This window comes from Zootoca vivipara, chromosome 14 (assembly GCF_965207765.1).
Source record: "Zootoca vivipara chromosome 14, rZooViv2.hap1.1, whole genome shotgun sequence".
Lineage (NCBI taxonomy): Eukaryota > Metazoa > Chordata > Lepidosauria > Squamata > Lacertidae > Zootoca > Zootoca vivipara.
In genome coordinates this window covers 12,758,889-12,776,893 of record NC_142597.1, presented here as the reverse complement: position 1 = coordinate 12,776,893, position 18,005 = coordinate 12,758,889, and the positions used below count along the sequence as shown (strand labels likewise).

Genomic DNA, 18,005 nt, shown 5'->3' with positions numbered 1-18,005 from the left:
TTTATGCTTGGAACTGCCTCCCAGACCAATGGTTTGATGCCACCTCACTTACTTCATTCAGAGTCTTCTGCAAAACCCACCTTCTCTACCAATCCTTTAGCACAACCTTGCCCCCCCCCCAGCACTGCCCATGCTTTTAACTCACCCTTTAGCTATGGCCAGGCGTCCCCAAACTTCGGCCCTCCAGATGTTTTGGACTACAATTCCCACCATCCCTGTCCACTGGTCCTCCTAGCTAGGGATCATGGGAGTTGTAGGCCAAAACATCTGGAGGGCCGCAGTTTGGGGATGCCTAAGCTATGCCCAAAGCAGACGCAGCTGAAACAACCCCATATTGCTTTCCTGATTCCCACCTGCCGCGAGTTCCTTTTTCCTTCCCCTGTGGTGAATTCTAGACTGTAAGCTCCTCAGGGCAGTGACCTGACCACTTGCCCTCCATAAAGCACCCTTCACACTGTTGGCCCTATATAAATAATGAAAAAGGTAATTGCAGAATATGAATTCCCCCAGTCTCCAAGCGCTTAGCTGTAATGATGTTGTAAAAAGGAAGGGGAGGGGATATCTGCTTGTGAACTAGTGCATGGTGCCATGCCTTTGCCTTCAAATGCATTTTTGTACTGTGACATCACTTGTCAGGTCGACAGGCTTGCCCTGCAACTGTGGCTTACATATCCCTAATAACAGCCCTGGGAATAGCTGCTTTTGCCCTTTCCTCTGACGCGCAGCAGCCCCATCAAGGGCTTATCTTCTTCTTCTACCCTTTTCTTTTTGCCAATAAATCACCCTCTAACAAAGCCCGCTTCTCTTCTTGTAGCTGTGAAGATAAGGGCCCAAAGGTGAGCGTGAGATGCCAGGTGATAGGAGAAGCTGCCTGCCCTGGTCCCCTCTTTTCTTTGCTAGGCAGCCAGCAACCCAGTTCAATTTCCTGCCTGGAGGGTGGGAAGGGGGGTGGCCTGCCATCATCTCTTATCTCCATGCTGAATTTGTGGGCAGCAGGGACCATTTTCCTTAGACGCCCCAAGGTCGTTCCTGCCCGCTGAGTTTCTTTTCTTTTTTTATCTTCCCCTTTGAAGTGGGGCGAGGCGTTGCTGGAGGGGCAGTAATGAATTTCCTGAATCACAATATCCTTTCCATCATCCAGACTCCTCCAGCCTTTGAAGTGGCGCCTGGTGCAGTCCGGGTGTGTGTGTGTGTATATAATCTGGGAAGGGGGCTTTCCCAGCAACCATTAACCCAAAGAGCTGAAATTGACACCCCCTCCCTCCCTACCATTTACATTTTTATTTGATGGCGGAGCAGGTGGCATCACCAAGACAGCAGGCTGTTGCTCTGGAAGGTCAGAGGTCTCCTGGCTTGCATCCAGGGACATGTTAAGAAGGACCCTGCTCATCCCCACCCCCCCTCCCTGCAGAAATGGACCAAGGCAGCTGATCTCTGATTTCAGTGCCAGTCGAATGACCCTTCCTGTGGCTGTTGGCTGCCAGGTTCCCTCAGAGCACACACACATCATTTGGTGAAGTGATTTCTAGGGGACAAAGCCTGACCTTCAGCAAAGGAGAAGTGGCCTTTGCCAAGCCAAAAGAAAAAAGCTGGCAGATTCTTTTCCTTGCTTCCCTCCCTCGCAGGATTTATGGACATCAAACGTGGGTGGTGGGGGGGGAGGGGAGGGGGAGGGAGAGAAATGGAGAGAAAGAGAATGAGTTTGTTCCGGACACTGTGACGAAACCTGACCCACAGCCTCAAGTTACAATACACAGACATTTGTAGAAGTGTGCCTGGCCCCACCCCCCAACTTTTGATGTGTGGGGTTTTTTGGGGGGGGAAATGTGGTTACCTACAGTGCTTGTGCCAAGTGTTGGAAAGTCAGGATGATAAAAATCAAGGCAGGAAATATCCTAAGCGCCTGATCACCCCAAGGCTCTTGTAAACATTTTGTGCTGGCAGTATGGCCCTAGAATTTTGTTTTTCCAACCTTTGAAGGGTGAGATTTCAGAAAGCTTTCAAGTTTTGGAGTGTGCTGCCTATCTGAGACTCTGTCTCACTCTTTTGTGTGTGACTTCATTCATATATATACACACACACACACACACACACACACACACACACCCCGCATATTCCGGCGTATAACACGAAGATAGTCTTATACGCAGGAATATACAGTATTTAAACAGCCTTTGCTTATGGGTCTCTTAATGTGATTTTTATGAGCACAGAAGTAAAAAGACAAAAACTATCAGGTAGTGAAAGGATTGGGTTCCCTTGGGGTTGAAGCAAATGGTCACTGCATGCTCTTAGAAGTTAGGATCTGGAGGCAATGAGATAAAATGCTGATCCAGTGATCCAATATCATAAATCCAGAGGCGCTAAATATCTTTGTGGCAACTTGGCTGAAGTTTGGAGGCTTGGATATGAGAAACCTGAGTTCAATAAGATAGAGAAAGAATTGCTGCAAAATAATAAGAAAACCCTATCCAAAATGTACAGGTTACTTTTGAATTGGCATTTAAAGGCTGAAGAGATAAAAGATGTAATGAAAAAGTGGGAATGGGATGTAGGACACCCGATAGAGCTATTGAAGTGCAAGAAGGTATGGAAGAAAAACCAAAAAATTACAGCATGCGACCAAGTAAGAGAAAATTGTATGAAAATGCAATAGAGGTGGTATCTTACTCCTGTCAAATTACGGTATCTAAAATTAATAAAAACCACAACAATAAGTGTTGGAAATGCAAATTGAAATTGGGAACCTTTTTTCATATGTGGTGGTCGTGCCCAGAAATAAAAAAATTCTGGGACACGATCTATGATGAAATGAAAAAAAACTATTAAAAATTACATTTCATAAAAAGCCAGAAACATTCCTTCTTGGGATAATAAATAGTAGAATTCCAAAAGAAAAAATAAGACCATTTTTTCTGTGCAATAAGAAAGGCTAGGGTATTAATAGCCAAAAATTGGAAAGGTAATTATATACCAACTAAAGAAGAATGGCTACAAAAGTTAAGCGAGTACTTGGAACTTGCTAAGCTAACCAAAGCCTTAAAGAATAAGTCTAACAAAACTATCCAGAAGGAATGGGAATGCCTAAATACTTATTTATTGAATCAAGGTTCAACAACCAGGATTTGGCTGTGTTTAGAATAAACCAGTAAGTGAGAATATGACTCCTCATACCAAGGTTACAGGTAGGTAGCCGTGTTGGTCTGGGTCGAAGTAAAATAAAAAAATTCCTTCAGTAGCACCTTAAAGACCAACTAAGTTTTTATTTTGGTATGAGCTTTCGTGTATCTGAAGAAGTGTGCATGCACATGAAAGCTCATACCAAAATAAAAACTTAGTTGGTCTTTAAGGTGCTACTGAAGGAATTTTTTTATTTTACTCATACCAAGATGAGGAATATAATGAAATACATAGAAACTGTCTTAGCCACAGGAAATGAACTGTTGTGTGATTGACGGAAGTCAAAACCAAAAACCAAAAATAAGCAAATGGAACCCATCCCAGAAAAGCCAGCAGAGAAACGGCACCCTGGGGTGTCTTTCTTAGTTATTTACTTTACTGTTTATATTCTTAGAATTTGTTCCATTTTTCATTGTGTATTTATTTTTGCACCTGTTTTGTTTTTGTTTGTGTGTGTGTGTGTGTGTGCGCGCGTTTTTCTTTTTTTTGGGTCTTTATTTTTGCCAAATGTATGTATGCTTTGCCTTTGTTTTGTATTTGCATAATAAATCAATATACAGTGGTACCTCGGTTTATGAACACAATTGGTTCCGGAAGTCTGTTCATAAACTGAAGCTTTCATAAACTGAAGCAAACTTTCCCATTGAAAGTAATGGAAAGTGGATTAATCCATTCCAGATGGGTCCGCGGCGTTCGTAAACTGAAAATTCGTAAACCGAGGTGTTCATAAACCGAGGTTCCACTGTAATAAAGAGAAACCCAAGTTCAAATTCATGCTTATCCATGATGCTAGTTGAGTGACTTTGCACAACATGAGGGCACCCCATTCAGACAATATATTGAGGCTGAGTAAGTGCCACATCCGCACACTCGGTTGGACATCTGCATGGACCATCTTACACTAGGGCAGTGTTTCCCAACCTTGTGCCTCCAGATGTTTTGGGACTACAACTCCCATCATCCCTAGCTAGCAAGACCAGTGGTCAGGAACGATGGGAATTGTAGTCCGAAAACAGCTGGAGGCACAAGGTTTGGAAACACTGCACTAGGGATTACTCAGTGCCTGTGGTCTTTCAGACAGTGAACTTCCATCACCTCTGGCTATCAGTGACCCATTATCTTTGGTACAACCCAATTCCAGTGACACTTTGGTAACTGCTGTCATGATTCATCACTGCTGGTTCCTGAAATAACAATCACAGTCACATGTCACATGTCGCCAACTTTGCTACCTTTTCTCTCCACCACCACCAAGCACAGTGGCACAGACTTTTCTCTGTGAGCCAACCCAGGACCCAGAAAAGGAGCAACCTAGGGGGCAATGGGACTGGGCATTGCTGCAAATTTAACTGCTGTCTGCATATACTGTAGATCCAAACACCCACACCCCTTCCCATGAACCATTCTAGTGCCAGTCAATAACTATTAAACGTCAGGAGGATTTTTTCCCATTCCATGGAAATTCTGCCAGAAAAGACTTCTGGATGGGGGAGGGCTGGTTGACAAGCAGTCGCACACCCCTTGCGATTAGCATGCGGGTAACCTTGCACTCACAACTTCATTAAAGTAAGGCTTGCAGTGATCAGCATGACAATAGTACACCTGAAGCTCCTTTCCCACCCACCCCTTTCTTATAGTGCCTGGTGCCCTATAAATACTTTACAGCTCTGCAAGAGGGATGTGGCACTGTCTCTCTCTCCTTCTCTAGGTAGTTTGGGAGGGAGGGCAAAGAGGAGATAAGGTAGGCAATTAGCATTTGTAAAACCCGGTGCCATTTGTCTTGCACTGAGAGGAGAGAAAAGGTTCCTAACCAGACAGAGGTGCTCAGGGAGGAATTTAAATCTGCAACATTATTTATTATGGCCGGGTGGCTGATTTAGAGCGTCTTTTTTTTCTTTTCTTGCCTCTCTCTGTCTCCTCCTTTCCTTTCTTCTATTGCAAGATGATATCCTTTGCATGCATTTATAGACTGGATTTAAAAAATAAATAAAGTCCAAGCCTATCTGGAAGCACATTAATATGTTTGATTTCCTCTGTGAAGTTATAGCTTGTGTTCCTTTACCATACCCCAGTGGTTTGCATTTCTCCTTTCTTTATCTCTTCCCTTGTTAAATGCCTCTTGCTGTTCTTGCTTTAAAATCGTCTGGATTGCCCATACTGTGAAAGCAGGTGCTCCAGATATCTAGAAACACTGGAAGCCACCTAATGCAGAATCAGACTACCGGTCCAACTAGTTCCTTATTGTCTGAATGGCAGCATCTCTGCAGGGTTTCAGATAGGGGTCCAGCCCTACCTGGAGATGGGGATTGAACCGGACACCTTCTGCATTCAAAGCATGTGTACCGCACCAGCAAGCTCCACCCCTTCCCCAAATGAGCAAGCTATAAATGAGTTGGAGCCAGATTGAAGAGGGTCAGAACCCACACGATCACACGCAACATACAACACAAGTTTCACAACCCCATTCCACAAGAGGACCAGCAGGTCTTTCAATCCATCTGGATTAAAAGATACTAACTCTTATAAAGCTCATTGGCTGCTGCTATAACTATTATTAGTTCAAGCCAGTTAAGAGAGAGAAAGTAATGAAGGCACTATATTTGACTCTCCAGACATTCTTTTTCCAGAGGCGAGATTTCACATGACACAAGGGCTTCCCAGTAGGCAGAGTGAATAGGTAGTTATTCCCCTCCCTATTTTATAAGAGGGTGAAAAGATAATTACAAAATACATCTATTCATAGACTCATAGAATTGTAAGGGAACCTGGGTATCATCTAGTCCAACCCCCTGCAATGCAGGAATGTGCAGCTGCCCCATACAGGGATTGAACCTGCAACCTTGGCGTGATCAGCACCACGCTCTAACCAACTGAGCTATCGAGTGCTGTCAATGTCTTTGGGGCAGAACCTTTATTTTCAAGCACACGCAAATAGTCCAAAGACAGGGCAGCAGAGTATAGCGACTAGGAACAAGAATGGAGAATTTATGTCCCTCCAGATGATGGTGTTGGACTTCAGCACCTGCCCCTGCCAGCTTGTCCAAAGGTCGGAGATGAGGAGAGCCATGGTTGATCTGAAGGAGCACATCTTCCCAATCCCAGGGCTACAGCTCTGGGGCTGGATGGGTCCAGGGGTGGGTGAAGGTCTTAAGTCCCCCAAAGTCTTAAACCTGTTTGTCTTTGTCTCACCTCTCCTTTTCTCCCAGTTCCACCACAGTTGGTGACCCGCCCTCGGGATCAGATTGTAGCCCAAGGCCGCACCGTGACCTTTCAGTGCGAGACCAAAGGAAACCCACCACCAGCCGTGTTTTGGCAGAAGGAAGGTAGCCAGGTAGGTGTGGCCTTACCCAATTCAGCATGGCCTCTTGCCTTGGTTCTGAGATGCAATTGTCACGTTTGGTCTAATTCCATGCAGGAGTATGATGGGGAGGGTATAATGTTAGGGATGGATGGGGGAGTCTCTGTGTTGGAGAGGTATTATTATTATTATTATTATTATTATTATTATTATTATTATTGGAATTTATATACTGCCCTATACCTCAAGGTTTCAGGGCAGTTCACAGAAAAAATCAACATAAAAACCAGAATACAGTGGTATCTTTTCGGACGTCTCGGAAATCGAACGTTTTGGCTTTTGAACACCGAAAACCCGGAAGTAGCTGCTTCAGTTTTTGAACACTTTTCAGAAACCAAACGCTCCATGCAGCTTCCATATTGAGTTTTCCGGACGGAAATGCCTGCATCGGTTTTCGGACATTTCGGAAGTTGAAGGGTCTTCCGGAACGGATTACATTCGAAAACCGAGGTTCCACTGTATATGTAATGGAAATAAAAACAACAACCCAATAACAACAACACCCCACAAAGAGCCACATTTTAAAAGGGCATAGGATGTCAATCAGCTCAACCAAAGGCCTGGTTGAAAAGGAACGTTTTTGCCTGGCGCCTAAAGGTGTATAATGAAGGCACCAGGCGAACTTCCCTAGGGGGAGCATTCCACAGATGGGGAGCCACTGCAGAGAAGGCCCGTTCTTGTGTTGCCACCTTTTGGACCTCTCGAAGAGGAGGCACATGAAGAAGGGCCTCAGAAGATGATCTCATGGTCCTCTTTATATGGAACGAGGCAGTCCTTGAAGTATTGTGGTCCTGAGCCTTTTAAGGCTTTATAGGTCAAAACCAGCACTTTGAATTGGGCCCGGAAACTAATCAGTAGCCAGTGCAGTTGGACCAGGATCGATGTATTATGCTCAACCTGGTACTTAACCAGTGAGGCAATCTCTAAGTCAAGGATGGGAAATGCAGCCCTCCTGGCTTTTATCTCCATCACTCCAGCTTCTCCCACAATGAGTGTGTGTGTGTGTGTGTGTGTGTGTGTGTGGAGTAAGAAACCCATGCTATTCCCCCCCCCCCAATACCATTTATATGCTTGGCACCATAGTCTCCAAGTGTTGAACATTAAGATTTCAATGGACGCAGTAAAGTTATTTAACTGTAAACTAAAGAGAGAGAGAAAAATGCTTACTTAAAGTGTCTGCCAAAATGAAATTGAAGAAAAGTCTCAAAGTTCAACAAGGAGGGGGCCTGTCCATAGCTGCCAAGTCTCCCGTATTCCCCAGGAAACCCCCGTTTCCCAGCTGCCCCCAGCCGAAAAAACGGATTTTTCCGTTTTTCCCCAGTTTATTCTGGCGCGGTGGCCATTTTGGAACTGGGCAAAGCATGCTCAGAAGCGACTTTTGATGCTGCTTTGCCCAGTTCCAAAATGGTTGCAGCACGACTTCTGGTGCGGCGGCCATTTTGGAACAGGGCAGAGCAGCATCAAAATTCACTTCTGAGCATGCTCCGCCCAGTTCCAAAATGGTGGCAGCGCTACTTCCGGTCTGCTACTTCCGGTCCAGTCCCTTATTTCTCAGGCCGGAACTTGGCAGGTATGGGCCTGTCTAATCTCTCAGCCAAGTTGAGTTCTACAGAATTGGGCCCACTGTGTGGGAAACACAGCTTCTGGTATAGGCAAGATGTGTTTCTGAGCAGTGGGTGGACCTCTGACTGTGACTCCCCCAAAGTCCTCAGTGATTGGGCAGGGATATATATATATATATAAGGATACCTGGACCCAAGTTGTTGAAGGCCTTGTAAACTGATATCATAACCTTGAACCTGGCCCAGCAATGAAATAGTTAGCTAATGCAAGATTTCAAGCACCAGAGTTACTGCAAATGCCCAGAGATTTGCCTTCTTCCCACTCACCATACACAGGGCTGAAATCGTTGCTTTATTTATTTCATTTTTTAAATCGCTTCCCCTGAGGCATCTCGAAAAAAATTGCAGCAAAACAGTTGCATGTATAAAAGCAGTTAAGAACAAGAACTACAAACATGAAATCCGTTTAAAGCAACACACAACCAATACTTTATGGTTTTATGCATTTTTTGTGATAAATTGCTTTGATACTTTTTTAAATGAAAAAGTGCTATATAAATATTTGTATTAATAAATAAAATTCAGATGCAGGGCAGATGCCAACTGGGGTGAAGAGTTTAGAAGGCTTGTTGAAAGAGGAATGTCTTTAGGTGAATATATATATAATTAAATGTAATTTGTTTTTTTGTTTTTTTGGAAAATTCAATAAAAATTACTTTTTAAAAAAGCCAATAGAGAAGGGGCCACCACACTAAAGCTCAATTCCGCCATCTTGTGAAATGGACTTCCTGATAGAGTGGTAGCTGCAGGGTGGTCTCTCCTGCAGAACACAGCAATCAATACATTTCTTTTGCTGGGAATAGTAGGTCAAAGAAAAGACTTAAGACAGTGCAATCCTATGATTACACAGAAGCAAGCCGCATTGGATTCAGTGAGGCTACTCTAGGTAAATGTTTATAGGGTTGCCGTCCAAATGCTGTGAACCACCCTGAGTTTATGTGATAAGAGTGAGAGATAGATCCAATTACTTTAAAAATAAAATAAAAATAAAATCCAGTCGTATACCCCTTAGGGAGACTGTGGTCACGCCAGTTTTACCTCAGATTGGGTTAAAAAAAATATGCAGTTGTCTTTTGTTAAACAGACAGGTTTTTTTTTAAGACTGTCAAGGTTTTAGGCAAACAGAGATAGCAGGAAGGTTATATGAAAATCCTTGCTCAAGTCGCTGTTAGAGTAGATAAGTATATTAATTGTACACTCCAAGCTTGTATGCCAGTTTTTACCTCAGGGATTTCTCTTTAAGGACATTTTGCCAAATTTCCTCTAAATATCCTCCACCATTTTATTTTATTTTATTTTATTTTACTTTATTGTGGCGGCGGCCATCTTCCCTCTCCCCAATGCCCTGTTTATAATGCTAGAATCAGGGCACTGTGGGAAATGTAAAATGATGGCCAGGTGGCAATGCACAAACACCCCCCCCTTAGGAACAAAGAAATTATCTGTGCTACTGCTGCTGCCAATCATGAGTTCCATCCCTGAAGATCTGTTGGAGAATCTCTCCTCCTCCTGGAGAAAATTGGTGACATTGCTCCTCACAGCTTCTCTGCCATGAAATAGTGAGAAGAATTCTGAGGGACTGTAGCTGTACCTTTTCTCCTGTTCTGCCCACCAAGGGTACAGGATGCGGTCATGCCCTTAGCTGCCAAGTATCCCGTTTTTCGTGGGAAACCCCCGGATTTTAATCCGTTTCCCACTGTTCTCCCGAATGGAGAAAAATCCTGGAAACCCCCCGGATTTCCTACCTGCCAGGGAGCCTCCATTTTGGGTGCCGCTCTTCCCATATGTGGGCACCGGAAATCGAGCAGAGTGGCACCAGAAGTCGCTTCTACGCATGCCCGGCGGCCATCTTGGTGGTGGTCATTTGGAAACGGACTTCAAAGCAGTGACAGCCATGCCTTCACCTGCCTCATTCATACCTGATGTTACCTGTGATGTGGTGACAGTAGGGAAAGTGGACCTAGTTTGGGGAGAATGGCCTTCCAGGATGAATTAGGCCCACGAGCTGGAAGTTCACCACCCCTGTGCTGTACAGGATTCATACTTCCTAAATCTATGCTTCATTTTGCTTTCTGTTTTTCTATTCCAACCCCAAGCTCTACCAACCTAAACCAGCTGCAAAATACATAGTTAGAATTTAAAGGGCATATTTTCTTTTTGAGCATATTCTGAGTTCACAGGCCCTTCACACAAAAGTCTATCGCTAACTAAATTTCTTTATTCCAGTAGCCTAAATTAGGTAGGGTTGCCATAGGGCCAGAATTTCCCAGACATTGCCGGGAATCGATTGTCCGAAACAGTGTCTGGACAGGAATAGCTTAAATGTCCAGGAAAATCCAGACGTATGGCAAAACCATGTCAGAAGCGTAGTTTTTGGTGAATTTCATTAAAAATAGCTCCAAAAGATCTTCTTTTTTGAGATTTTGCAAAAACAACTCAACAACTTTGCCCTCCCCTCAAAAACAACAACAACAACTGAACAACTTTGTGTCCAGATTTCCACTTTTTGAAATATGACAACCCTAGAATAGGTGAGAAATGTCATTTTGGTTTCAGGTCCTAGCTGGAACCACAAAACGAACCGTAGTTACTTGATTTCAGACATCACAGTGAACTGCGGTTAGTTTAAAACCCAAAGCAGATGCTTCTAATCTCTTCCTCTCACATGAAAAATAGGGTAGGGGGAGGCACATAAGCTCAAAACTTGCCACAGCTCATTCACGTGGCAGGAAACCACAGCTTCCTGTTATGTCTGAACTAGGCTGATGAAGGGAAAAGCTTTCCAAGACGATGGCGTTTCACCCTTGGAGTTATGTATTAGTATGTCTTACATTACAAATACAAGGTCCCTTTTTCTTCAGCATCTTTGGAGATTCACCCATTATCTCTTTTGATCCCATGACAACATCCCACAGAAGCAAGGGGGGGAAACTGTTGTGTCTCTCAAGAGGGAGACATTCTGGGACATGGGCAGTGAGGAACTAGACGGCAAGCCAAGGCCATATTGGCAACCAAGGGCCACATTCTTCTTGCATGTTTTCAGGGGATGGAATTGCAAACACATTTCCCCCCTTTTTTTATTTTCTACAGATCCTGCTTTTTCCTAGCCAGCCCCCTCAGGCGATGGGCCGCTTTTCTGTGTCTCCAAGCGGCGAGATGAACATCATGGACGTGCAGACTTCAGATTCGGGCTACTACATGTGTCAAGCCATTAGTGTAGCAGGGAGCATTCTGGCTAAAGCTCTCCTGGAAGTGGAAGATGGTAAGTTATCTGTGAGTGGAAGATAAATTTTTCACGCCCAGGACAGTTTGGAGCGGGAGGCGCTGATGTACACTGACTCCACACAGATTTAAATGGCAGGAAATGCTTCCCTAATCCTGGGGGTGGGGAGGGGGTTGGCAAGGCAAGTAATGCCCAGACATGCTTATCATATTCCTTCAAATCAAATAGCCTCTTATTAAGGAGGCAGGGAGTAATCCCAAAGTTTCTCAGCCTCTGGGGATGACTCACGGTTTAGCAATTCTTGGATCCAATTTGATTTATTACTTAGCTGGAAGTGAGAGTGGCTCCTTCCTTAAACATGGTGGTAGTGGTGTGTGTGTGTGTGTGTGTGTGTGTGTGTGTGTGAGAGAGAGAGAGAGAGAGAGAGAGAGAGAGAGAGAGAGAGAGAGAGAGAGAGAGAGAGATTAAGGTTGCAGCCCTGACCCCACTTACCTGGGAGTAAACCCCTATCAATTTAGTAAAACATTTCCAAGCAAGATAGTTAGGATCACGTTGTATGTGAGAGTAGTGACGGCATAAATCACAAAAAACAATTTGTTAGAGAGTCACAGTGGCTCAGTTCAAATGATCCTCCAAACCATGGTTTAGAGCAGAGTTTTTCAAACTTTTCCATGGCTCCCTTGACCTACTACATTCTTTCTGCGGCTCCCCTGTGAGGAGACACACTCTGAGCCTCAGAAGCCCAGTTATGTCACCCCTTGACTGTAGAGCTGGCAGCCCCTCGCTCCTTTTTGAAAACACTCTCTTGTGGAGTGTTCCCTCAGCGTCCTCTCCCCACTCCTTGGGAGTCTCTGGGTCGCCGCCCCCCACCCCAAAGAGAGGTGCCTCCACATGCTGCCCCATAGGGGCTGGAAAAACGATGGCCCCAGCCTGAGCACTCTGACAGAGACTGGCCAAAGGTGAACATGAGGCAAACAGGCCTTGGGGCAGCAGAGATGTGAGAGGGCATCAGAGGAGGGAGGGAAGGAAAGAGGGACAAAGGCCCACGGCACCCCTGACTCTCATTCAAGGCACCCCATGTTGAAAACTGCTGGTTTAGAGGATTGGAAATAAGCCTCTGGCATTAGCTCTTCTCACCACTTTCCTCTGTCTTACAGTTTCCTCTCCATTTAGCAATAAGCATAGTTTGCTGCAATGTCCAAATTCGCCAATTAGGTTTGCACTTGCCCTCAAAACCTGAATCAGATCCCATAGTCTGATTCCTAAAATGTCTGTTCCGCACCTGTAAGCAATCAATATTTCAACACAGCAGCGCTTGCACTCTGGAACTCCCTGCTCATTGACATTAGGCAACCTCCTTCACTGTACTATTTTTGGCAGCTGCTAAAAACCTTCTTCTTAAGGCAGGCTTACCCTGATATGTAAAGCCAGTACGTGTTTTAGAGTGGGTTCTTTCTTTCTTTCTTTCTTTCTTTCTTTCTTTCTTTCTTTCTTTCTTTCTGGTAATGTATATTTTAACTGCTGGGTTTTTTTTAAGGTTAACTTGTTTAAAACTCCGACTTTTATAGATAACTTTAATGTATGTTTTTTTGTGAACTACTTAGAGGTGTTTTTATTTTAACCATTAAGTAGTATACAAATTCTGTGAAATAAAAAAAAAATGGATGGGCAGGCATTAAACATTATTGGCCTATGCAGACATTATCATGACAAGCTTCTGTTCCTGCTGAACAGGAAGTGGGGAAAGCTGTAACAAAGAGGATAGCATGAGCCCCTGGTGTGTTGACAACCATCCATTCTATGGTTGGAACCTGTTATGCCATTATTATTTTTAAAACGTAAGAGGGTACCCTAAGGGTCTGGGGGGGATTGCTGTTCACATTCTCTTCCATCCATATTTTTGCATATGATTCACAACTATTTTTTGCTGTCATCGCCCCATATTTAAATCAACATCTTGCCTTTGTAACTAACCAAATATAATGAAACGCTGCTATGAACATGACCTGCAGCGTCAAACAGAAAAATAAGTTAATGGAATCTTAAGTAGTTTGTTACATTAAAGCAGTTTCTCTCCTTCTTTTAAATGCATATCTGAGAAAGTAATGGTGGGGGTGGTGGCTGGGGGAAACAAGAGGATAAGAGGGCAAGACTAAAAACAAATGAGTGGAAATTTCAGAGAGGCATATTATGGTCGCTGGGCTGTGGGTTGGGTTTGATGACCTCAAAGATCCCTTCCAGCTCTAAAAGTCTGCGATTCTAAAAAGAAAGAAAGAAAGAAAGACTTCTCAGGTACATGGGCTTGCAAGCTGCCCCCATCCCCAATAATAACCTCAAGAATCTTTCTCTTGACATTTCCCTAAGACCTACAAGGGTTAGGCTTTATAGGATCTGTCCATTTGGGTTACATGTGAGCATTGGAAATAACATCTCAGACAAATCCTAGAATATATATATATATATTGCAGGAGGGGCAACAGGCTCTGCAAACTTAGATTTTGTTGTATCTTGTTGGTTTTTCTTGTGGAATGGAGAACTCACCAAATCCAGCTTTAGCCCTGCTTTCATTAAACATAGATTCTGACCTCACTATCCGACATAAAGATTTAGTGTTCTTTTTACTGATGTCCAGACATTTGGTGCTAGCATGTTTTTGGAAATCTCAGGCTGAGCTACCCCTCAAGACATGGTTCAACAGCATTTGGGATGTAGCTATCTGAGAGCGACTAACCGGGCAAAAGGTGTTGCTTAGAGAGATTGTTTTGTTGACGCACCTTTCTTTTATATGTAAGGGAAGAAGATAATAATTCTTCCCCCCCCCCCCAGCCATCTGCTCAAATTTGTCTGTGGCAAGGCTATATTAACCATTAATGACTTAAGAACATGCTTGAAATGGCACTACATACTCAATGCAATGCTGTCATTTTCGTGGAGATTGTATAACTAGGCTTGTACCCAGTTATTATTAAAAGTTTTATTATTTTGTAAAATGAAATTGTATGGAAGAAAAAGAGAAAAAAGATATGGTATATCCTAAAGAATGACACCAGTGTGCCATTCATTGTCAGTAGCTCAGTCAGTAGACCGTAAGGCTCTTAATCTCAGGGTTGTGGGTTTGAACCTTACGTGGGGAGCGGATCCTGCATTGCTAGGCACTGGACTAGATGACGCTTGTAATCCCTTTCAGAGAGGCTTGTAATCCCTTCCAACTCTACAATTCTGTAAGTACCAGTTAAGAACATGCCTCTGCCCCCCCCCCAAAAATACTGATCCCTCCAGAGCTTTCTAAAAAGTGACCAGCCATCCCTTTAGTTTTGTCGTCCCCTAATCTCAGTGTTTGTTTGGCCATTACCTGGATGAAGGACCCAATTGCCCTCCACACCTTGTTGGACTCCAGCTCCCATCAGCATTCTTATTGGTCAGGGATGGTGGAAGTTATAGTCCAAGTTAAGGACATCCACAGGTTGCACACCCTTCAGCTGTTGTTGTTGTTGTTTAGTCGTGTCCGACTCTTTGTGACCCCATGGACCAGAGCACGCCAGGCACTCCTGTCTTCCACTGCCTCTCGCAGTTTGGTCAGACTCATGTTGGTGGCTTCGAGAACACTGTCCAACCATCTCGTCCTCTGCCGTCCCCTTCTCCTAGTGCCCTCAATCTTTCCCAACATCAGGGTCTTTTCCAGGGAGTCTTCTCTTCTCATGAGGTGGCCAAAGTATTGGAGCCTCAGCTTCACGATCTGTCCTTCCAGTGAGCACTCGGGGCTGATTTCCTTCAGAATGGATAGGTTTGATCTTCTTGCAGTCCATGGGACTCTCAAGAGTCTCCTCCAGCACCATAATTCAAAAGCATCAATTCTTCAGCAGTCAGCTTTCTTTATGGTCCAGCTCTCACTTCCATACATCACTAGTGGGAAAACCATAGCTTTAACTATACGAACCTATACGAACTAGTGGGAAAACCATAGCTTTAACTATACGAACCTTTGTCGGCAAGGTGATGTCTCTGCTTTTTAAGATGCTGTCTAGGTTTGTCATTGCTTTTCTCCCAAGAAGCAGGCGTCTTTTAATTTCGTGACTGCTGTCACCATCTGCAGTGATCATGGAACCCAAGAAAGTAAAATCTCTCACTGCCTCCATTTCTTCCCCTTCTATTTGCCAGGAGGTGATGGGACCAGTGGCCATGATCTTAGGTTTTTTGATGTTGAGTTTCAGACCATATTTTTGCGCTCTCCTCTTTCACCCTCATTAAAAGGTTCTTTAATTCCTCCTCACTTTCTGCCATCAAGGTTGTGTCATCAGCATATCTGAGGATATGCTGTTACCTGGAGGAAATTTCACACGAAATCACTGAAGAACCTTTATTGAGCCTTAGCAGTCCCCTTTTCTTCTTGCTGCTAATACCATTTTGTCTATGTTTCCTTGAGAATATTCAGATGCCTGGAAAGCATAGAAGGGGCTTGACGTGATCAGAAAACCTTTCACTTATATTAAAATCACTGGAAAGAAATGGAGGGGTGGGGGAGGTTCAGAGGGAAAGAGAAAGAATAGCTGTGTAGGCAATTTCCTTCATTACCACCACCTAACAATAGGACTGGGGGGGGAGCTTCTCCCCTGCCCCCCTCCCATTCTCCCAAGCAAGCTGTGCTTCATCAAAATCAACAATAATTTAATGAAATGTTGTCAACTTACATAGGTAGAGGTGGGAGTAGTAGGTGGGTGGTGGGTGGAATTTCATGGCGTATATTCGTAAATAACAACTTAGCTACGGAAAGAACAGCACAGATCAAATTGCTGTCATGCTGGGCATTTTCTGCACCAAGCAGGGTATGCTTTATTAAGAAGCCATCTTCTCTACAAATCCAATGTTGTGCAGGGCAAGATGTCATAAAAGTCATGTGTTGGTAACCTCAACACTTGATTACTGCAATGCGCTCTATGTGGAGCTACCCTTGGTCCAGTGACTCCAGCTTGTTGTAGGGATACACTATCGCCAGCACATTAACTCCAGTGCTCAAAAGTCTGCACTTGGTGCTCATACACTCCTGGGGCAGGTTCAAGGTTCTTGTGTTAATTTGCAAGGCCCTTAGCAACTTGAGCCTAGGAGACCTCAAGGACCGCCAATCCCTTATACCCCTGCCCAACCATCTGTGGATGCCCCTGTTAATGGCTCAGATGCACGACTCATATCCACCAGGAGCTGTGTGTTTAGAATTGTGGGCCCAATATCATGTGATTCCTTTGCAGTTGAGATCCGTATGTACATAAAATCATGCAAAAAAATTAAAATCAGAAACAAGCTATTCTGAAAAGATGCATTCTTAATTGCCTGTATTATCCTGACAGAATAGAAAAGTTATTTTGAGGGGGTTCCCAATGTTCTATCAGCATGTTAAATGTGACTTGTTGAAGATCTTGTTGAAGACCTTCGCCAATTGATCTGCACAGCCCCTCAACACCCTTCCTGTGATACCATCAGGTCCAGCAGCCTTCCTTGGATTCACCATCCTCAATACCTGTCTCACCTCATGGTACTTTACAGGGAATGTGTGGCTGAAAATGTGTTTTTTTTTGTTTTGTTTCTTGTTTTTGTTTTTATGGGATAGCAGCCAATTTCATTGTAATTACACAATGACAATAAAGAAATCTAATCTAATCTAAAGGGAGCTGGGGCAGGGCAAGGCATCAGTAGCACCCTGGACAGTTCCAGTCAGGGCCCAGCCTGCAGCTTTAACATAACAGCAGAGCTCAGATGTTGTTTCAGCAACAGCCAGCCTCCGACTGAGCCTTAAATAGGAGCCTTAAGCATCCCAGTAGCCAGCTCCATCTTCCATTAGTATTTTCAATTAAATACTCATCTTCCATGAGTATTTTCATGTAAAGGGACAAAGCCTGCTTTAGAAATCATTGACTTCTGTAAAATGAGAGAGACCATGGCCTTCGGAGCTGGAGTCCTTAGAGTCAGAGGAGAGCAATGCAGCCTCCTCAGGCCAATGAAATACTAGCACTACAGGCTCTTCTTCCACAAGTGTTGCTTGTGTAGTAGCACTTGCATTACTGGTCACACCCCGAGAGGGGTTCTCACCCGCCTCTGAATCCCCAAACTCATGCCCCGCAAAGAAGGGAGATCCGACTAGAGGGTCATTCCAAGTGGTGGCCCTGTATAGAGAGCCTCTTGGCTTGACCCAGTAGCCACCATATCTATTCTTGTGCCAAATAGGCCTTGTTGAACCATCACCTTGTTGAACTGGTGACCTGGAAATGAAAGGCTTTGTACTGCCTTATTTCCCTACCTCCGAGCTTCTCCCTAGGGAGCAATCCTCTACTCTCAACAGAGTCCTCCCTTCCACCCTCTCCTTTATTATTATTATTATTTAACGGAAACACCTGATCCATTGGCAGCAGACAATTGGGAGGGATTAAGAAGACAAAGGAGGTTGTAACCCTGAAATCCTCATTTAGTAGCAGCATCACCAGCTGGGTTTCTACGGCAACAAGAAAAGGCACACTTTCCAAAACTGCTCCAGCGCACGGGAGACATGGCGCTCTCTCTCTCTCTCTCTCTCTCTCTCTCTCTCTCTCTCTCTCTCTCTCTCTCTCTCTCTCTCTCTCTCATGTGTGTGTGT

The 18,005-nt window shown here is 44.2% G+C and overlaps 1 protein-coding gene and 1 non-coding gene across 12 annotated transcripts in view; one reads left to right on the top strand and one right to left on the bottom strand.

The window, feature by feature from the left end:
- The window catches only part of ROBO3 (roundabout guidance receptor 3), a 311,710-nt gene that overhangs the window by 247,576 nt on the left and 46,129 nt on the right, over window positions 1-18,005 (top strand). For all 11 annotated transcript variants that reach the window (XM_088657615.1, XM_088657614.1, XM_088657613.1 and 8 more), the window contains 2 exons: window positions 6,387-6,511; window positions 11,251-11,422. In XM_088657615.1, coding sequence (XP_088513741.1) covers window positions 6,387-6,511; window positions 11,251-11,422 — 297 coding nt within the window. The remainder of the gene's footprint in view (window positions 1-6,386; window positions 6,512-11,250; window positions 11,423-18,005) is intronic.
- Window positions 5,992-6,066, bottom strand: TRNAI-GAU (transfer RNA isoleucine (anticodon GAU)). The gene has a single exon. It is a non-coding gene; the product is annotated as a tRNA-Ile (tRNA).